This window comes from Glycine max, chromosome 6, assembly GCF_000004515.6.
Source record: "Glycine max cultivar Williams 82 chromosome 6, Glycine_max_v4.0, whole genome shotgun sequence".
Lineage (NCBI taxonomy): Eukaryota > Viridiplantae > Streptophyta > Magnoliopsida > Fabales > Fabaceae > Glycine > Glycine max.
Genome location: NC_038242.2, coordinates 29,148,823 through 29,171,062, shown reverse-complemented (window position 1 = coordinate 29,171,062; position 22,240 = coordinate 29,148,823). Strand labels below are relative to the sequence as shown.

At 38.2% G+C, this 22,240-nt stretch overlaps 1 protein-coding gene across 3 annotated transcripts; it reads right to left on the bottom strand.

Annotated features, from left to right (window-relative positions):
- Positions 1 to 1,361: 1,361 nt before the first annotated feature.
- LOC100791481 (histone-lysine N-methyltransferase ASHR3) lies at positions 1,362 to 21,318 on the bottom strand. Of its 3 annotated transcripts, XM_014776663.3 has the most exons (13): positions 20,826 to 21,318; positions 20,534 to 20,683; positions 19,723 to 19,887; positions 19,331 to 19,357; positions 18,894 to 19,011; positions 18,598 to 18,697; positions 17,928 to 18,021; positions 17,701 to 17,779; positions 17,313 to 17,484; positions 11,926 to 12,006; positions 2,567 to 2,611; positions 2,116 to 2,471; positions 1,718 to 1,848 (listed from the first exon to the last, which is right to left on the bottom strand). In XM_014776663.3, exons 1-12 carry the CDS (start codon positions 21,255 to 21,257, stop codon positions 2,312 to 2,314), a joined length of 1,623 nt encoding a protein of 540 aa, XP_014632149.1. In that variant the 5' UTR covers positions 21,258 to 21,318; the 3' UTR covers positions 1,718 to 1,848; positions 2,116 to 2,311. The 3 variants fall into 3 exon arrangements, with proteins under 3 accessions (XP_006582099.1, XP_006582100.1, XP_014632149.1); XM_006582036.4 differs by lacking the exons at positions 2,116 to 2,471; positions 2,567 to 2,611 and having other exon boundaries at positions 1,362 to 1,848; positions 20,826 to 21,306; XM_006582037.4 differs by lacking the exons at positions 2,116 to 2,471; positions 2,567 to 2,611; positions 11,926 to 12,006 and having other exon boundaries at positions 1,362 to 1,848; positions 20,826 to 21,314.
- Positions 21,319 to 22,240: the final 922 nt, after the last annotated feature.

Sequence of the window (22,240 nt, the reverse complement as noted above, 5' to 3'; positions counted from 1 at the left end):
TTTTGATATAATATTAATTATTTTTCACTAATATTCCTAATAGGTGTCATTAATTTTTTTTAATGAAATATTGATATTATTTTTTTTTATCTATTTCATAAGGTTAATTTTGTAATATTATTTGTCTCTTTCATTTATTTATTAACTTTTTTATTTATATAAAATAATCTCGGATGAAACTTATTTTAGAATGGAGAGTATTAAATTTATTTAAATATCTTTATCACATACCTCCCTTTTTTTCTTTTCCTCTTACACCTCTCTTAATTCTTACTCAAATAAAACCAAGATCATTAACTATTAAGAAAAAAAAATTATGAAAACATGAAACTAAGTTACAAGATTCCAACATAAATTTAACAAGTGTTTAGGATATTCAAAACGATGTCATAGGGGAATTGGGTAGAAGGAGGATGAATTACTCTAACACTTCAACAAATCACACAAAAAAGAGATAGATCCAGAGTTAGTGAAGGTATGTGATAGACAATTGAAGATGACTGAAAAGAATAAATTGATACAACTTATATTAACAAGATACATTCATTTTTCACTAGTTTATCATTTAAGAACTTCACATTTAAGTGTGTTTGACTTGAAGTAGTGATAACATTGGTGACTTTCTAAGAAGTTTCTTGAAAAACATAAATGAAAATAAATCACATTAAAAAATTTCATGTTAATTTATGAGGATAGTCATTAATCCTAAAAATTGAAGTAGATTCTCTATGGCTCGAAAATAATCAACTATGAAGATTTTAACCGATGAATTAACTAAAAAGTTTGCGAAATATCATTGTGTCATAGAATGAGCTACCAAGAAGACAACAATTTGAAATGTTACATTTAAGGTGTTAGGTATAAAAAAGAGAAATAGAGTAGATGAAAATAAAAGAGAAAAAAAAGTAAGAATTTTTTTAAAAAATAGATAAGAAATAAAGTAAAGATTGAACCATTAAATCAATCCACCATAAATTATAAATTATTCCTAATTTCAAGTAATAGTCTAGATATTTCTTTAAAAAAATCAATACAATTATATTTTAATGCCTCGATTGATTAAGTAAACAGTCTGATTTAAAAAAACATTACTAAAAACAATTTTTCAACTTATAAAATTATTTTTAAATACTATTATTCGTGACTAGTTTTATAGTAACTAAAAATACATCTACGCTTAAAAATAACATGAATTATTTTAAATTTGATTGCATATTTATGAAAGTTACAAGTTTCAAACAGAGTGTTTGTCAAATTCTCCTTTTTTATATATAGAAGATTGTGGGATCATCATTCTCCATCTATATATGCTAATAATAGTATCTCTCGATTGATAATAAACCAAAATGAGGATCCAGTCCTTCAAAATAAGAATACTTCAAATTTCAATCAAACAAACAATTTTGATACTTGTCATTATTCAACACTGATGTGTACTATATCAGCAATATCAATTTACATGTTTTATTTAACACCATATTACTGGGATGAAATTCTGGGTGACAATGCATGCTGTCACAATCTTAAATCAATAAATTGTCATTTCCCTCTACAACAATAGAACAGAATGTTTGAGATGTTCTACTCCCGTCATTTCTTACACAACCAGACTCCTCCATTCGACCATCCATCCCTATATAAGCAGCTTTTCACTTTTTTGTCTACATTACAACGTTGATGGCAAATCATACAGCTGTTACTAACGTAATGCAAGAAGCTTTCGATGTTCTCTTACGTTTTGAACCCCAATAGAGGTCTAGCTTGCCAATTTTCTTTTTTGTCCCTAGAAAGCCTTGACAATTTGCAGCACCACAGTGGCATTTCACCTCTGGACCAAATTGCACAAATCTACAGAGCCCAAAAAAAAACAGAACATTAAATCTCTATTATCAGAAGTTTCAGAAAAAATCCGAAAGAGTAAACAAAATTATCTTATAGATTAAACAAAATTATCATAGATACCCATTGGTTAGTTTAGTTGGTCAAAGAAATACAAGGAGGTTTCTGATTAAAGCTGTAGACCAGTTGCTGCCTAGAAATAGGAATAACTGTTAACAGTTTACGGAGATTTTGTGAATTGTAATTGAGAAAGTAGTGTAAGAAGTTGATCTAGACCTTTTGAAATATCTAGAATCATGTATTGCTTCTAGGGGCTTCTCTCTAGCTTCATTCAGTGAAAGGGTTCTTTCTCCCTGTTACGAAACCTGTTCTATCAACTAGTATCGAACTATCAGCAATTCACATGTGCATTGTGGGTACAAAATCAGCAGTCACTTGGAGCTTTCTTGATCAAAAATTCATGAAAGGTCCATTATGGGGTCAAACCGAGTCCTAGAAGCCAGAATAGAGGAGATTCAATGCCAACATGATGAGGCTCAACAACAAGATGCAGTTTGAAGTGTTGTGGCAGGCAATGGAATCTGTGAAGGAGATAACGGAAAAACTGCTGGCAAAAACAAACACGGATAATCCTGAAATTGTAACACGATCCACTGGGTCAAGGAAAAAGAAAAGAGACACTTTTAAGCAATAGGTAGATGATAGAACCCACTAAGATTGTTTCTACCGTTTGATGGAAATGGGTATTGTAGGCATAATGGCATTGGAGAACCTGGCATTGGGGAACCAATTGTGAGCAATAATTCATATTGGCAGAAGAAAATACAAGTGAAGATCAATTTCTAGGGAACAAGAGCCAAGAAAAGAATCAACAGAAACAGAAGAAACACTCACTCATTCTCTCCCTAAAAAGGCTTAGACAAAAGTGTAGCTAACACTCGCTCCCAATTACCCTTTTCATATTATATGTCTTCCAGACCCACGGCCAATAATTGAGCTGAACTGGGCTAGATAATTTGGGAGGCCTGACATTGCTGTCTCCTTCAGCAATAGCCTTGTCCTCAAGGCTTGCATCAAGAAACTGATTTATTTGAAACCATAATAGTAAATGTGTCTTCCCAGGTTGCCTCCTAAACAAGTTTCCCACACCATTTGACCAACCAATAAGGAACAATACCATTTTTCTTCCTTTGTTGAATTGCTAGAATCTGCTCAGCGATGATGTCATCAGACACTTCCACTTCTAGCCCTTCCATCAACAGTTTCTTGGTAGTTGCCAACAACCTTCTTGAGTTGAGAAATATGAAAAACAGGATGAATTTCGGACAGTAGTTGAAGCTTTAACCGATAAGCTATCATCCCAATCCTCTTCTCAACTTGGTAGGGCCCATAGAATCAAGCAACCAATTTGGGACTTATTCTTTGTGCCACACTATGTTGTCTTATGAGGTCTTAGTTTGAGAAAGATTCTGTTAGGAAACGTGACTCTAGATAAGCCCTTTAAGGTTTATCACCGAAGGCCCAAAACTAATAACTAATGTTAATCCCTGAGGTTGGGGGTAGTAAGGGAATTGCTGAGTCTGTTAGTAGTAGTGGGGGTGTGAGCATTTTGTTATAAGGGAGTGTTGCGATGATTGGAGATATCATCTTTGGGATCTATAATAGAATTGAGAGTGTAGAGACTTTCTCACTTGAGGGAGCACTAGCTCTATGATATTTTCATTACTTTCCTTGTCCTTCCTATGTCACCAACCATTTCTGCAGGTACCTTTGATACTACTCATATCATTGGTGCTTTTCATTGAGAGTCGCCCCTTCCTTGTATGTGCACTAGGATGACATCCCAGCATCTCGATGCCATGGAAGCTGACCTTGCCGCCATCAAACTTGCTCGAGTCACATGAGTCCTCTATTTCAACCCAATCTTCCAAGCCTGATTCCCTCATCTCCTCCATCAGTGATCTCTCGAAGTCTGTCTCCACTCTCTGTGATGAGATGCACGAGTCTTGCTCTTTCCAACTCGGGGGGATCGTTCCACCAAACCCCTGGCGACGTTACTTTGTACTCAAAGCACGTCAATCTTCCTCCCTTCACAAGCAACAACCTTATCAAGTGGTTGGCCAAGGCTGACACCTAATTCTCTGTTTAGAAAACCCCACCAAAAATGTGCATCTCCCTTGCTCAGATCTGCATGGAGGGGATGACATGGCATTGGTTCAAGGTCCTCTCCAACTTTGATCCAAACCTCCATTAGGACTCCTTCAAGCATGCTCTCCTAGGCCGCTATAGTGACAATCAATTGGGTAACCCCTTTGCTCAACTTAAGCTTCTTCGTCAGTCTACCACTGTCGACGAATATGTTGAGGCCTGAGGTCCTCACGTCTTAGGTTTCCTTGCTCTCCGAGGACCAATATGTGGGTTGTTTTTGGGTGGGCTATGCAACGACATTTGCATGGAGGTGCTCGCATTTGAACCCCCCAATTGCCACCGCCTGATCTCTAGGGCTTGCTTGATCGAACGCAAGTTAGGTAATTCTATTTCTAGTGGCCAACGTTCACAACACTCAAAGCCTATGAGTCCCACCTTTAAATGGGCCTATGACTAAAAGGCCCAAATCCGACCCCAAGTCATCCGGATCCAACTCGCGAGTAGGTACCCACAGTCTTTCATACCCAAAGTTGATGGATCGACATAATCATGATCTTTTCTTCAAGTGTGGGGGCAACTTGGGCCCAACCCACTAATGCCTAGACCGCCATTTGCGCCTTCTCATTTAGGAGGGTGACAACCTACCACTCGACCCAACCAATCCGCCCACAACCGACGATACACCTTTTGGCAACGGTGAGACAATGCTTTGTCAAATCCTAGATTATAGGGCGTTAGACCTTGGGGACCTTACTTAGTCTTGCACCATCAAGTTGGAAGGTAAGTTGATTGGTTACCTAATCTTCTGTTTATGGACAATGGAGCTGCTCATAATTTTATTGCTTGTGACCAGGTGTGTTCGCTCAATCTAGAGATTACTTATACTAATTCATTCAATGTGGGGTTGGGTAATGGCTCCAAATTTTCTTCTCAATGCATTTGTCAAACTATTCGAGTCAAAGTGGGGCACTACACAATGGTGATGGATACATTCGAGTGATGTTGATTTAATTTTAGGGATAGCTTGGCTGACAGTGTGGGTCATACCACTATTGATAGGCAAAAGAAGACAAAGAAGACAATGAGTTTTGAAGACCACAACCAATTAATCACGTTACAAGGTCACCATCTACGTGATCATCCTCGTAATCTTGTGCTTCAAGGCTGCTCTAGAGGCTTGCTTTGGAAGACTCTACACCCACGAGCTCCTCCAATTCTTCACTTCCTCCAGACTTGCAGAATGAGTTGTCTTCTCATGAATATGTTTTCCTTCCACGATAAGGCCTTCTCCCAAAATGTGACTATGATCATTCCATCACTTTGCTTCTAGGCACTAACCCAGTTAGCGTGCGTCAATACAAAAATGCTTACCATCACAAGGACGAGATTAAGCGACAAGTGCAAGAGCTTCTCACAAAGGACATCATCCGTCACTCAATTAGTCCATTTTCGAGCCCTATCATCTTAGTGAAGAAAGATGAATCATAAAGGATATGTGTGGACTTTAGGGCCCTCAATAAGGTCCTTGTCCTAGATAAGTATCCTATTACAACCATCAACGAGGCTCATTGACAAGATCCATGACTCCTGCGTCTACTCGAAGCTTGATTTAAAATCTAGATTTCATCAGATCCGCATAAGGGAATCTAACATTCCCAAAATTTCCTTTCACACTCACGAAGGTCATTATGAGCACTTCACGACTCCATTTGGTCTTGTGAATACCCTAGATACTTTCCAATCCACGATGAATTCAAATTTTCAGCCTTTCCTTCGCCGCTTTGTGCTTGTTTTCTTCGGCGATATCTTAGTGTATAGCCCAGATTGGCCAACCCATTTATCACATTTGAATGAAGTTATGTCGGTGTTAGCTCAACACTCCTTTGTGGCAGACCAAAAGAAATGTTCCTTTGGTCTCACCTCCATTGACTACCTTGCCCACATCATCTCAACAAAAGGCGTATAGATGGATCCTTCCAAGGTTCGAGCAGTATTGGAGTGGCCCATTCCAACCTCCACCAAAGACATTCGCAAATTCTTATGCCTCACTGGATATTACAGAAGGTTTATTCGAGATTATGGCAAAATGACCCAACCATTGACGGCATTATCAGATTTCACACAGGAATTTGTGATTGAATGGGATGTCTCAGGACAAGGAATTGGTGTCATCCTGATGCAAAATCAACAGCCCATTGCCTACTTTAGCAAGGCTCTTTCCCTCTAAGATACAAGCTAAATCAATTTACAAGGAGATAATGGCCTTAACACTTTCGGTGCAACACTAGAGGCACTACCTATTGGGTCATAGTTTTAAGGTTTATACAGACCATAACAACTTGTGTCATTTGTTCCAACAGCGGCTTACAACTACTAGCCAACAATGTTGGTTGGTGAAACTGATGGGTTTCTAGTTCGAAGTGGTGTATACAGAAAACAAGGCCATTGATGCTCTTTTGCGTCAAATGGGTTTTGGAGAGTTAGGGGCCATTTCCATAAGCCCGATATGGGTGGATTTCAATGTCGTTGATGGCGGATGGCGTTTCATGGCGGAAAGTCAAAAACCTGCCATAAAAATATGGCGGATGGCATAGCGAAAAATGACAGATGTCATGGCGAACAAAAAAAAAAATATACATATATATAAACTCATTGAAATTGAAAAAAACAATGGATTGCATTCAAATAAACTAAAAAAGTTAAAAAAGTTTCATGAGTTCATACAATAACCAAGTAGAAAAAAAAATAAAAATGGGACAGTCAAAAATAAAAAGAGGGTGTCAAATAGAAAAACGAAAAAAAAAGTTGCAGACAAAAAAAAAAGAAGCTAGCGCACCACTGAACTTGCACCGCGACGTTCGCCGCTGTTCGTGCGGGTGCAGGGTCGGTGCGGCATCGCCTTCGCTGGGTCGCTTGCCAGTGCTCGTCGCCGCCATGGGGTCATGCGCCAGTGCTCGTCGCTGCTGGGCCGTGCGGGGGGAACACGGGGTCGCCGCTGCTGGGCTGCATTTTGCGTGCGGGGTCGAGGCTGGGTGCAAGGTGTTGCCCTTGGTCGTGTGGGAGGGCTGCGTTCTATGTTGTGCTGTGTGGGAGGGCTGCGCTTTTGAACAAAATATCGGGTAGGGTTGGGTCGGGTCAGCCCAACTCCTACCGCGCTAAAAAAAAGCCGTTATTTTCCGCCATGCCGCCATAATAACCATGGCTATGGCGGCCGCCATGGGCATCGCCATACGAAACCCGCCATGCCACCGCTATTCGGTGGCATTTTTTCAAATTTCCACCACGTCAAACCGCCATGGCACCCCCATGGCACCGCCATGGCGCCGCCATTTGACAACACTGATGGATTTCACCACAATCAGCACCAAGGTTCAGCAAGACATGGAGTTCAGCAAATTCTCCACCCAAATTCAAACTGCTCCAGCTTCAATGCCACACTATGTTTAATGTGATGGGCTTGTCTTCTTCAAGGGGCACATGATGTTGCACAAGACTTCTATAATTTCGATACTCTTAGCAGAATTCCATTCCACTATGATAGAGGGATACTCAGGTTTCACTATGACATATAAGCTCCTTGCTGCAAATTTTCATTTGAAGGGGATGAAGAACACCATTATGGACTACATTCGCCATTGTGATGTTTGTTAGAGAAACAAATATCAAGCTTTGTCTCCTGCTGGGTTATTGCAAACCATTCCAATTCCTAAAGTGGTCTAGGACGATATATTTTTAGGCTTCATCTCTAGTTTACCTCACTCTCAAGGGTTTGATGTGATACTTGTGATTGTAGACCACTTATCAAAATATGTCAATTTCTTGTCTTTGAAGCATTCTTACACAACTCACATAATGGCACAAGTGTTTAGTTGGGAGGTGGCCAAGCTACACAGGTTTCCCAAATCCATCATCAGTGACCGCGATTCTCTATTTTTGAGTAAATTTTGGAGTGAACTATTGTCTCCAAGGAACAACATTGAGGATGAACACGACCTATCACCCTCAAACACACGAGTCAAGCAGAGGCTTTTAATAGATGTTTAGAGAGCCACTTGCGTTGTTTCACTTCTGAACAACCAACAAAATGGCATCTTTGGCTTTCTTGGGCAGAGTATTGGTACAATACTTCCTTCCACTCAGCCACAGGAAAGACTCCTTTCGAGGTCGCTTATGGACGAGCACCTCCATCTATGCTTTGTTTTCTGCCTAGAGAGACACCCGTTGATTCAATAGTCTCAATGTTGGTTGGTAGAGACGAGGTTATCTACCAACTGAAATATCATTTGCATCGTGCCTAGCAATCCATGAAGAAGCCGCAAATAAACATCGTCGCTTTGTGTCTTTTGCTGTAGGGGATTGGGTGATTGTTAAGTTGCGCCCTCATAGGCAGCTTACTGTGCTCGTCGTATTAATCCTAAACTATCACCCTGCTATTTTGGACCTTTTCAAATTTTATCACGAGTTGGAGAGGTGGCCTACAAGCTGAAGCTTTTGGAATATGCAAAAGTTCACCCAATCTTTCATGTGTCACAGCTCAAGAAGTCCATGACAGTTAGTTCCAATGTCTCTGCATTACCCCTTAGCCTGATCCTGGATGAATCAAATTCTCCTTTCCCATAAGCAGTGCTTGCTACGCGTGAGGACAAAACTGATGGAAGTTGTGAGGAGTGGTTGGTCTTATGGAAATCCCAACCTGTAGAAGAAACTACGTGGGAGTCAGCAACATCTATTCACACCAGGTTTCCTACATTCAGTCTTGAGGACAAGGCTAATTTGATAGGGGGAGGTATTGTTAGGAACCATGACTCTAGCTGAGATTACCAAGGCTAATTTAAGGTTTATCACCGTAGGCCCCAAACAAATAACCACTGTTAATCCCTGAGGTTACTGCTTCCTATCTGCACACTTCTCAATATGCCTGAGCTTGCTGTAGATGATATGGTAATTGCCTAAGCACCTCATCCCTATCAACAAGTATGTACAAATTCTACTTTTGTTTTCATAACATATTGCACTAATGGGGGGGGGGGGGTCAATCTTGAGATTTCACCTCTTTTTAGCATATGACACTATTTTCTACTCACATACCTTTGAAGGCTAAATGCCAATGGTCTCTTTTCTCTTTGATGCAAGCAAACCTTCTAACATAAAGCTCCAAACTGTGTTTCTGGCCAACCCATGGCACTCTAATGGAGTTTCAGGCAAACCCATTGCATTCTGGTAGAGTGGCCAACGGAATTTCTGACCAACCCATCACTCTGGTGGAGTTTCCAGCTAACTTGCACATTGGAACTCTAAAACATTGTTCCCTGGTCTCCTCCCTCTGTTCACATCCTTTGTATTTCTATTCAGTATTCATGTCAAAGAGGTCTATGTTGCTTTTTATTCTTTCTTTCATGTACTATTTTACTTCTATATTAATTGACTGTGTTTTACACATATAAGAATAGTGGTCATCTCATTATCCGCTATCCCATTTTGGGGTCAACCACTCCATGCCAGTATTCAAGATTAACCCCTACGAAAAGCACTAACTTCTATAGGGATATGAAAAGTGATGTTATACCACCACTCTGCTTAATATAACAAGCTTATTAAAATAAGAGAAACAGGAATAATTGACTGAAAAGTGTGTTTTAATGCACCACAAATACATGTTTATATAGGCTCAGGTAATTAATACACATAATTAAAGGATATTTAGTTTCCCCTAAATCAGATATAATACAACAACAACAACAACAACGTCTTATCCCACTAGGTGGGGTCGGCTACATGGATCAACTTCCGCCATAATGTTCTATCAAGTACCATACTTTGATTCAAACCATTAATTTCGAGATCCTTTTTGATAACCTCTCTTATAGTCTTTTTGGGCCTTCCTCTGCCTCGAATTGTTTGTCTTCTCTCCATCTGGTCTACTCTCCTCACTACAGAGTCTACCGGTCTTCTCTCTACATGCCCAAACCACCTAAGTCTATTTTCCACCATCTTCTCTACAATAGGCGCTACTCCAACCCTCTCTCTAATAGCTTTGTTTCTAATTTTATCCTGTCGAGTCTTACCACACATCCACCGCAACATCCTCATCTCCGCTACACCTACTTTATTCTCATGTTGGCTCTTGACCGCCCAACATTCTGTTCCGTACAAAATCGCCGGTCTTACCGCAGTCCGATAAAACTTTCCCTTTAGCTTGATCGGTACCTTTGCATCACATAACAAAGCTAAGCCATGTCTTAGGTTTTCTAGAGCTAAAACACCTAAATTAAGTTTCTAAACGCTTATTAATAATTTCAGTTTGCCCATTAATTTCAAGTTGATAAGAGCTCATCCTTAGTTTGACACCCTGTGATTTGAATAGCTGAGTCCAAAACTGACAGAAAGAAAAGACTTCGATTACAGACTATGGATTAGGAACCCCGTGTAATTTTACCACCTACTTCACAACCAAGTCAGGTCTAAATGGATGTCTAAGGAGAAGAAAATGGGCATACTTAGAGAGAGTTGATCAACAACCACCAATATAATATATCAAGCCCTTTGGACTTGGGAAGAGCAGTATTAAAATCAATATGTTCTAATACATCTTAAAGTTGTAGTAACCAAGATAGGGGTCGAGCTTGGTGTTACCGCCGTTGACAAATGTCACTCCCTAACAAAAACTTGAACTCTCCTCTTCATGCCATACCAATAGACATTTTTAACCAATCTTCTATATGTATTAGCCCGAAAGGCCACCCATTACCCATAGGTATGCTATGGAACTCTTGTAATAGGATTGGAATCCAAGAAGAATTCGCTAAGATGACCAATCTGCCATAATAGAAAAGAATGTCATGTTGTACAGAAAATCCAAGACTAGATGTAGGGTCCTGGTGGAAATCTAAAATCTCTCCCTGCAAGTAAGAATCATGCTGAATTTCTTCTTGCTACTTGAGACCAGCCATTCTAGTTTAGTTTAGAAATCAGAACCTACAATTCCACTTCTTCATTACACCAAGACAAGCATCTGCAACTTTATTTTGGGGGATAGGTTTTATAAATTAACTCAAAATCACGTCCTAACAATTTGTTGCAAGGTCATTCTTCAAGTTAGTTTGGTCGAGGAATATCACTAATCAGTAGTATAACAGCTTTATCTTTATAACTAGAACTTAGAAGATGAAATAATATTTTTGTTTAAGAAAAGTGTGGATAATAAGTCTAAGTGGGTGAAGTACCCACATGGTACGAGAATGGACACTAAAATTTTTGCCTGCTTGGGGATGAGTCAAAAGACAGGTATTTTTTTAAAAATATAGAAATGGATACAATAGTACCTTACCCAAACCTATGCAAGTGACATCCATAACTAGAGCCAGCACCAAGACAAGAATTTTCTAATAAACTAGATAAGACCATGTTCATGAAATTTCTACCATTTGATAGAGATTTGAGAGAAATAAGGAGAGAAGTTGTTTATGAGCCCCCCCAAATTGGCATCAAATGAAAGTGCAAGATATATATTTTTATCCTTCCTATGTTTTTCCCTCATATTTCTCTCCTCACTATTTCAGTCCTAATCCAAACATAAAATCATTCCTTGTATTTAAAGTTTAAACAAACACAAAATATAAATAACTTCAACTTTTTTCAAGCTTCTTAAAAGTAATATTTAATCATAATAAATTTGCAAGAAACTCTAAAACTTAAAAATAATTTTCTTTAATGAAAGAAAAGTCACAAAAAAGAGCCTTTCCACAAAAGCTTACTGAATGGAAGGAGCATTTACTTTTAGGAAGAGAAGGAGAAAAAAAGGGCTAAAGACTATACCTAACCTAAATGTACAACAGAATACCACTTTTAATTCCTGCTAGGTTATGCTACCACATCCCTGTGTACTACTAAAGAATTGCTAGGTCTCAAGCAGAAAGTAAAAGGTAGAATCAAATTTACCTGTAATCATATGTTAACGGCTCTCCAGCTTCTATTGAACAAGCGGCAAATACACCCACACGTGTTTCACCATCAACTTGCCTAGAAGAAACCACATGAATTTAGACCTAAATATAAAAGGGAAGTTGCCACTGAATAGATAAATAGATTCTTTTGATAATCTACAGAAGATATGCCCACTTATTCTAGTTGTACAACATATGTCAATCAATTGCAAAGCAGGAGCTTCTCATTAAAAAGAAATTCTACTAATCAACAATGCTACTTGTTATGCATTTAAGCAAGAGACTATAAACCGCTTCATCAATACAGCAGTAAAGGGCTTATAATATAAACCTTTTTCCTTTGAGGGGGACATGGGCATGGCTTATAAACAACATAACTAACATAAATTCAGGATTTACTTCAATCATTAGTGCCCAAAATTGATGCATGTCATCATCACCTAAAGAATTCTATATTAGCATCAGTGCAGCACTACCTGATTCCAAGCTGAGAACAAGATGCAACATCAAGAACATGGGTGTAAGAAAAATGCATTTTATGCATAAATCATTAACAAACACATGTAGAAAAGCAGAGAACACAGAATTCACTTGTGAAGGAAATTGACAGCCTCATTTCTCTTCATACTTCCTGCTAAAAGCCTAATAAAACAACTTTCTCTTGATATTATAGGGTTTCAAGCAACTAATTTTGTACTTGCACAGTTACACCAAGATACCAAGTCACCTCCACTACATTAAGTACAATTTCATCCCCCTCCATAAAATAAATTTTCTTTTACCTCCTATGCAAATAAACTTCAAAAAAAGTCTGATTAATTGGAACCGTTGAATTTAGGCCCATGTTTTGGTTAAGATTCTTAAGAGAGCATTCCCTTTCCATCTTAGTTTGTGAAGCAAAGTAATCATAATGATCTTAATGAGTAACAACTATATCTTCAATTTTTATTTAGAATACATTCCAAATACTTGTGTGCACAACTGTCAACAGCTTTATCATTCTGTTATGCAATTGCCTATATGTAATGCTTCATTCCCCAACCTATAGTTGGATTGAATCCTCATCGATACAGAAACACTTCCTCCCCCCCCCCCCCCCACCTCTCTCTCTCTCTTCTCCCTAAATCTTTTTATGATTTGTTTCTAAAATACTTAATTATTTTTCTTGTTATACAGCACTTGAGAAATACAATCCCTACACTTACCATTTCCCTGCCCTGCATTACACTTTGTGTTAAAGAGCAGATTTGTCCTCTTGGATTCTGCCTATAGGTTTGTTTTGATGGCTCCTTAGTTGGTCCAATTTCCTCTGCTATATGGTTAGACCAACAAATATGCTTGCTAGACTCCCACAAACTCAACAGTGATTGGCAGAATGTTTTTCAACCACTCTGAGTTTGCTCCTATACATTACAAAATTGGAGGGAGATAAAGCTTTGGTGAGGATGTCAGCTCTCTGGTCTGCTGCTGGAACATGGACAACTTGAAGTTGTTTGCGGAGAACCTTCTCTCTGACAAAGAACAAATCCAGCTCAATATGTTTGGTGCAAGAGTGTAGAACACGGTTATGAGCAAGGGACACAGTACTAATATTATCACAGAAAATATCTGGTGGAGCATGAGGAACTTTGAGTTCAGTTAGCAGGGACTGAATCCAAATTACTTCAGCTGTTGCCAAGGCTAAACTACTCTGCCTCAGTACTGGACTTGGCCACAACAGATTGCTTTTTGGACCACCAAGAGACAAGATTTGGGCCTAAGAACACAGCAGCACCAGAGGTAGACCTTCGATCATCAGGATCTGAAGCCCAGTTAGCATCACAAAAGGCATGAACAGAGTAGTGTTTTGTAGAAAAAGTGGTTTCCAGTTTCAGCCCAAAATGAAGTGTGCCCTTTAGATACCTAAGGATTCTTTTGACAGCAACCCAATGCTGTTCTGTTGGCTGACTCATAAATTGGCAAACTTTGTTGACAGAGAAACTAATTTCTGGATGTGTGATAGTAGCATACTGTAGAGCACCAACTACAGAGCGATACAAGGTAGGATCCATAAAATCCTCAGAACCTGTTTTTGTAAGCTTGCAGCCACCAACCATAGGAGAAGAAATAGAGTTAGCTTCATCCATAGCTGTCTTGGACAAGAGATCCCGAATGTACTTGGACTGAGTGAGCATGAGAGAGCCATTAGGGTGATGATTCACCTCAATACCAAGGAAGTAATCCAAATCTCCCAAATCCTTGAGTGCAAATTCAGAATTGAGGTTGGTAACTAAAGACTTGATAGCTGTTGGGTTATTACCAGTGACAATAATGTCATCAACATAGACCAGCATGTAGATAATAGTAGCATTATCTGAGTAGACAGAGTGAAGGATCACATTTGCTGGACTGAAACTTTTGAGCTAAGAGTGTGGATTTTAGTTTGGCAAACCAGGCCCTAGGGGCCTGTTTTAAACCATAAATTGCCTTGTGTAACTTGCACACAAGCTGCTTGTTTTCATTCTCAAAACCCGAAGATTAGAGAGTGCTGTTTTGACATTCTTAGGTTCAGCATGTGCTAGCAGTAAAATTGAGTCTAGGCTTTACTATGCCAGATTTGGCCCTAGTGCACATTATCCTCTCTCATGGAGTTTGAGAGAGAGAGAGAGAAAAGAAGAAAAATGGAAGATATTATCATTGATTCAGAATGAAAAGGTCAGTTACAAACTGATTCTGTTTCTCTATTTATAGAGAAAACAGATATGATTACACATAACCAGACTAAGGCAATTAACTAACCAAAGTTAGTTACTACTCTAACAGAAATAACAGCTTCAAACAGAATAACAAAATCACAGTTGTTCTAACTGAATCATAACTCTTCTAACAGCTGCTCTAACTGAATCACAAAGGTAAAACTTACTTAATACACTAATACTCCTGACCCCCTTCAAACTCAATGGGGTTGGGAATCAGAAATGGACTCAACTACATTGAGTTTGGACCTAAGAAAGAGAAATCGAGTTGGTGATAGAGGCTTAGTGAGGGCATCAGCCCATTGATCTATAGCAGGAATATGATACACTTTGAGCTCTTTAGCTGAGACTTTTTCCCTAACAAAAAAGATGTCAATTTTCATGTGCTTAGTCCGGGAATGAAGAACTGGATTATGAGTGACAGCTACTGCACTTTGGTTGTCACAGTAAATCTTTGGGGTCTGAAAAGGAACAGATAACTCTACTAAAAGAGTTTGAATCCATGTAACTTCAGTCGTGACTTGAGTGAAGCTCCAGTATTCAGCTTCAGTGGAAGATCTAGCCACAATTTGTTGTTTCTTGGACCACCATGAGACCAAATTAGGACCAAAATAAATCACTGCACCAGAGGTAGACCTTCTATCATCTGGATCCAAGGCCCAATCAGCATCACACAGGGCTTTGATAGTAAAAGGCTAAGAGGAAGGAGCAGCCTTGAAATGCAGACCATGATGAATAGAGCCTTTGAGGCACCTTAGAATGCATTTAACAGTTTTCTAGTGAGAGTCCATAGGATTAGCCATGAACTGACAGACCTTGTTCACGGCATAGCTTAACTCGGTCTTGTAATGGTTGTGCATTGAAGAGCACCAACAACAGACCTACAGAGAGATGGATCACTGAATAAATCCGAACCAGCTTTGGTTAACTTGCAATTAGCAGTCATAGGGGAAGAAATAGGTTGTGCTTCTGCCATTTTGGTTTTCTGAAGCAAATCTCCTATACATTTGCTTTGAGTCAATAGAATAGTCCCATCAGCCACTGATTTGATTTCAATACCAAGAAAATAGTCAAGTTTTTCCAATTGTTTAAGAGAAAAATTGGAATGCAGCTTAGTGGTGAGTTGCTAAATTACAACATTGGAGGTAACAGTAATAATATCATATACATGAACAAGAACAACGAAGGATCACACTTGCTGGCCACAAACCCAAGCTGTAAAAGAAATCCTTTGAGCCTATCAAACCACTGTTGTAGGGCCTGTTTAAGGCCATACAAAGCTTTTTGTAGCTAGCAAACCAAGGTTTTATCTGAACTTTCAAGGCCTAGTGGCTTCTGCATGTAGATAGTCTCAAGAGAAGAAGAACGAAGCTCACTAAGCAGTTGCTTCTTCTTCGCACACGCAATGGATTGAAAGTGCTCATACAATCGATCCCACAAATGCCACAAGGTTGCGCAATTGATGATGCAAGGAAGAACTGCTTCTGAAATAGTCGATTGGAGCCAAGAAAGGATCAATTGATCCTGTTGCTCCCAAAAACGATAAGCAATGCTAACGATGTTGTTGTCACGATTTTCAGCAATGAGAAATTTCTGCGGAATCTGTAGAGAGGGAATGCAACCGAGAAGACCATGCCTGATGATTACAAGTTGAACCTAAGAACGCCATAAAGGTAAGTGGGATCTGTGAGTTTCGCCGTTACAGCATGCAAAGAACGAGACAGGGGAGCACGGCACCAGCATCGGAACTGGTGGTGGAGGAGGAGGCAAAGGTGGTGGCAGAGAAGAATTGTTGTTCGCAGAAGTCATTTTCAGAAGCAAGGATTTAACCAAGCTCTTTGATACCATAAAGAGATTTAGGGAGAAGAGAGAGAGAGAGAAAGAGGGAGGGGGAAAATGTTTTTGTATTGAAGAGAATTCAACCCAACTATAGGTTGGGGAATGAAGCAGTACATATAGGCAGTTGCATAACAAAATGATAAAGTTGATGACAATTGTACTTACAACTGTAATAGAAAACTAACCTTACAACCTATGAAGCACCAACACCGACACGGACACCGGACACGACACGGACACAGACTCGTGGACACCTGTAATTTCCAAAATATAGAATGTAGTACAGGTGTCGGGTCAGTGTCGGACACTGACACGGACGCGTGTCGGACACCGGACACGACAAGGGGCTGAAGTGTCCGTACTTCATAGCTTACAACTGTCTAACAGAAAACTAAGTAAAAAACACTCAGCATAAAATACTACTCTCTTATACATCAGGACTCAAGAAAGCCTATGGAATATTGCAGTACTCAAATGATACCCAATAATCAAAGAAATGTATCCCATGTCAATTTGTCTTGCATTAACAAAGAAGACAGATGATTGACACATAAGTATTATCTAGACTAGCCACTGTTTAAGCAATTAAAATGAACAACCAGCAATTAAGTATCTGATCTAAATCATGTCTATGGAGCATATCTTATTTGAGTACATAAAGGAAACTACAGTGCATAATATCAGGTTATACTGCACACCAGTTTTTAATAGTAATTTGGTTCACTAGAAACTATATAGATGATAGAAGAATCTCTAAAGAGAGAAAGTAATGCAGCCTAGGATGACTATGTTGGTATTTGACACTAACCACTTCTCCAAAACACAGTTGGGATCACAGCTATGGTTCAAAAAGCGTGAAGTATTTCCTTTGAAAGTTGCATCTATTGTGAAGTCTTTCCGAATCTCACACATGTAAAAATTCTGTACACCCCTGTATTTCATGTCCCAAAGCCTTTTTTCACATAAAGCATCGTCAATGACTGCAGCATAAAAATTTCTAGTTAAATGGATAGAAGGCATAGTTTAAAGATATAAGCTACAGAAAACATATGGTTGAGAAGATCATATGCTTTTAAAGCATCCCTGAAAAAATGGTATTTTATATTTTCTAAAGGATTTACTAGATTATGGAAACAAGGGGGGACAAACAATGTTCGACAGAATGAAGCTATAAACCATTTAGAAATATGAGCTACCTTCTCCAATATACTCAATTATAAATCCACCTTTATCAATTGTTTCAGCGGCCTCCACTCCCCATCCACAAAGTTCAGTCTGAATAATAAAAAAGCATATATGGTAATTGGTAGTAATATTTTGTGATGCTTAAGCCCAATAGAAGGGAAACCCAAAAAACAAAAAATACAAATACGCCTCAAATAAAAATATACTTCATTCATCTAAATGTAGTAAAATTTCACACCTTGACAATCTTGATCTTTTTCTCCTTGCGAAATGGTCGATTGTTGCAATTTTCTGAGCAGCGACATGCCTTTGAACAGCTTATGCATTGAACCCTGATAGATGATACGTCATGCAATAATTAATATATAATCCTGTTTATGAAATCTTACTAGACAAGTATGTTAGTATTACAAGTTTACAACTAATTACAGTGACATGTCATATAATGTGTAGCATGATAGTGCAGGTTGTATCACTGGTGTGTTGTCTCCTACCTACGTTTTGAAAAGCATCCCACTAGTTACTTATACAGTGAAAGGGCATGGGAATTCACACTGCCGCAATTAGAACAGCAATACAAACATGCTAATATTTGGTGTATAACTGTAGGTTTACAAGTTCTTCAATTAACAGGGAGAAGTTGAACATAATTTTGTAATCCAGACAAATAATATTTCTCAATATAATTTGTTAACACAAAGGAATAGCAGGCATCAATATCTATATCCTTCAAGTCTGGGATCACCAAATTTTCAACCATAAAAAATCATATATATGTTGATTATGCATCAAAAAAATAACTCATTGTCAACTAAAATTAAATAGCATACATTATCTACATCTACAGGCTACAACAAGTTTCATTCAAAACAAAAAGAAAAAGAAAAACACTGATAATGCACATGTACCTGCACACACAATCATCAGAACATGTAGAAGTAGAACTGCAACTGGTGCACCCTGCACCATCATCCGCATCACTACGTTTCTTCTTTACTAAGTATATATCTGATATTAATTCAGGCTAGCAACATGGTGAGCAGTGCAATAATTAACTTGAAAACTATTAAATATTAATTAAACCAACAGTAAAAATCAAGTTCTTTTACTTAGCATTCTAAAAGGGCTACAGTAATTTTAATTTTTTTAAATATAGTAGTTTCTTCAGCATAGCACACAAGATATCAAGAAACATGTAGGATACTGCGTCTTATGTGTACATATGGTGATGGCTGCTCCATCTTATTGTCCATGTCTTTCCAAGTGAAGTCAATCTTAAACTCCTCACTGATAAATGGAAGAGGCAAGCGACAAAATACTTCCTGGAAAAAGGTGGGGTAAGAAATTTTTCAAAATTGATATTAACAAAATTACTAAATTCTTATGTAAACAGCTGGTTTGACTCACTCAACATATAAGGAACCAGTATATATGATGAGCAATCAAAGTCATTAAAATACAGAGTCCTTCAGAATTTGTATTAATTTATTAATTTAATAATATAAGTTCCTTTCTTTCTCAAGCACGCTATATATTATTCATCTCACAACAGGTATCCATAAATGCCAAATATATAGCAAAGGGTCAGCATGGGATATATGCATAAGTGCAGTAGATGTAAAACATTTTTCAAAGCCTTACCGAAATGTCACTTGTTGAAGCATCAGTCTGCTCAACCAACAAATACAACATTCCTGTCAGCCAGCCTAATCAATGAAAAATACCAATAAAAAATAAAACTTGGAAAAGAGATATCTAAATCTAGTGAGAAATACTCAATAATATTCCAATTAGAAGCAGAAAAACCTTATAAAGCATATTGCAGTTGAGACAACTAAGTCAATGTAAATATCAAATAAGCTTATAAAAGGAAAGACATGACAAGGTAAAGAAAAAAAAAATTAGATATCCCAAGCACAACGAATAACTGAATTTGAATGTGGGTGGGAATTTAATGGAAGGACATACAGCAATTTGCAGTATAATCAATAAACAATAACAGTAAAAGATTCTGGTGAAAAGAAAAAATTGACCTTTCTATCCAAGCGCCAATCAGAAGGATGCCTCCAGCAAACAGCTTGCCCGGGATGATCTTTTAGTTGCACCACTGAATCTGACCATGGTGCACATTTACTATGGAATGCTATTTTACACCTAACACACCTAAACTGCTTCTTTAGCTTGCAAATGAAGCACACCTGTTCATTAAAGGACTTAATATAAGTATGGCAAGACAAGGAGGAAAAAATAAAGAAAAAAGACTGTGGACACTGTTGGGTGTTGGGTAAATAGCTTAATTAAATAAGCTCTTGTTAAGTGAGAATATTCATAAGTTTTACTTATACAAGAGTGTCACACACAAAAACAGTTTAGAACTTGTGATCAATCTCTGCTTTCACATGTGTTCATACCATCCCAAGTTCATCAAATGACACAAATAATCTAACATCCGCTCCCTGTTTTAAATATCAGCTAAAATGATACATTTGAGTATCCAATTAATCTTCTATAAATTTCATTAGTCAGAAGGAAACCACAATTCACATGATAAAGCACAGAAATACTAATATTTGAGCTACCCATGGAGAATATAAGGTGGGTTGGATGGTTAAAGGAGAAGGGAAGAGGGAAAAGACCGCGGGTCCGATCCCCTCTGCTAACAAAACTAACATTCTAACAAACTAACATTTATCGATCCAAATAAAAAAAAATCTGAGTTGCCCATGAAATGCGGTTATAATTTTAAGTACATGTATAAAGTAGGAGCCGATACATTTAAATTCATATGTCCAAAGGCAAATCAGTGCATTAAGGAAGCAAGGGTCATGTCACTAAAAAACCTACATGTTGTGGACACTTGAATTTTTTCAGATTGGAAGCCCCAACAGCATCTTTTGCACATTCAGAATGGTAGCGTGCGTCACATCCTCGAACCGAACACAAGAGCTCATCATCACCAGGGTAAATAAAATGGCAGCAAAAACAACATTCTTCCTGAACCCATACACACAACAAAAATAAATTAAACCCATTATCATAACAAAACAAAAATATGAAACCCATTATCAGTTAAAAACAAAAATATTAATCAGTATTTAAAAAAAAATTGAAAAGATTGTTACAAAAAAAAAAGTACCATCATGGGAGCGCCAACTAGAAAAGGAAGATCTTTGAGGCGATCCTGGAAGGCCTTGTCGGCGATGGGGGGCTTCTTGACCCGATCCAGGGAGCCTCGGGTGCGCTTCAAAACCCGAGGCTCAAAGGCAGGTTCGGAACCAGGCTCGGAACTGAAAGCATTGGGTAGGGTTTTGACGGGAGCGTCAAGGGCATCATTGGAGGAGCAGCGAGAGAGTGTGAGAGGCGCGGAGAGAGAAAGGTTTCCCAAATCTGGCATCGCCGAAACCCTTAGAGGAAACTTGCCGACAGAGGCAGAGGGTAGGGAAAAGATGCAGAGAGAGAAAGGAGAAGCTGAAGAAGAAAAGAAGAGGAGGAGTAGGAGGTAGAAGTGGGCGGGAAAGTGTGGTTTTGTAATTTTCAGGGGGTGATGTGAAACTACCCAAGGGGGCATGGGACAAGGCTTGTATTTACAATTTTGCCAGGTCCTGCCTTGCGCCCCAATTATGAGGGGACTGCTGAAATTTTTAATTTCCCCGTGAAAGACAAAAGTGGCCTTCGGAGCGTCTCAACAGGTTGGTAACTGGGTTGCTTTGTTTACACTTCTTTTGGTTCCTAGGAAGGAAAGACGCGCTAAAGTGAAATGATGGGAATGAAAATGGCGTGTTTGGATGTAATGTTTTGGGGGTGAAAAATTCAAAAATAAGTTGGACTCTTATCAAATTTAGCTGAAACATTATAAGAGTTACTATAGTAAAAAGTAAGATAAACTCAAATAATTTTAGATTAAAATAACTCTATTGAATATGTTATGTTTTTTAATCATTTTCACACTGGCATAATTAGTTATGTATATTAGTATAATTGGTTATGTTAAAAACAAAATTGTAATGGGTCAATTAGGTATATATTTTATTATGTCAAAAGCACAATTGATTATGTTTCTTTTTGTTCATGTCGGAGAACAATTCAGAACAAGATGGGAATGTTCTAATTCCAATCATCTTCGATATCTCTGTTAACTTTGTTTAACCATGAACCTCAAGTAAATTATGTGACTCACATTTATTTATACATGGTGTTCTCCGACAATGGTGTCCATGCATAAGACTCTCATTGGTTCCTTTTTGCCATGCAACTCATTCTTTCCCTCATACACAATACGTGGTATGTGATATCGAGTTGTGTGCATTTAACATATCATGCCAGAGTGTCCTCATGTCCTTGTCATTGTGTATTATACTTTTTGTCCTTCCATTTTTCAGATCATGAGAGTCAAACATCGCTATAACTTCCCGAGAACTAGAGTCAATCTCCTTGAAGAAGTCACGATTATGAAATTTTATTTGGAACGGTGTATATTTTTTTTAAAAAATGTGTGTTAACTTAAAAATAAAGTAGACAATTTAAAAAAGGATAAAATGGAAATTTTCATAA

Excerpts from the sequence above, each read along its gene's own strand:
- LOC100791481 (XM_014776663.3), bottom strand. The coding sequence starts at position 21,257 with ATGCCCCCTTGGGTAGTTTCACATCACCCCCTGAAAATTACAAAACCA. Across the intron at positions 19,358-19,722 it reads ATTGGCGCTTGGATAGAAAG|ACTGATGCTTCAACAAGTGA; the intron begins GTCAATTTTTTC and ends TTGGTTGAGCAG. Across the intron at positions 17,485-17,700 it reads AATTGAGTATATTGGAGAAG|TCATTGACGATGCTTTATGT; the intron begins GTAGCTCATATT and ends TTTATGCTGCAG.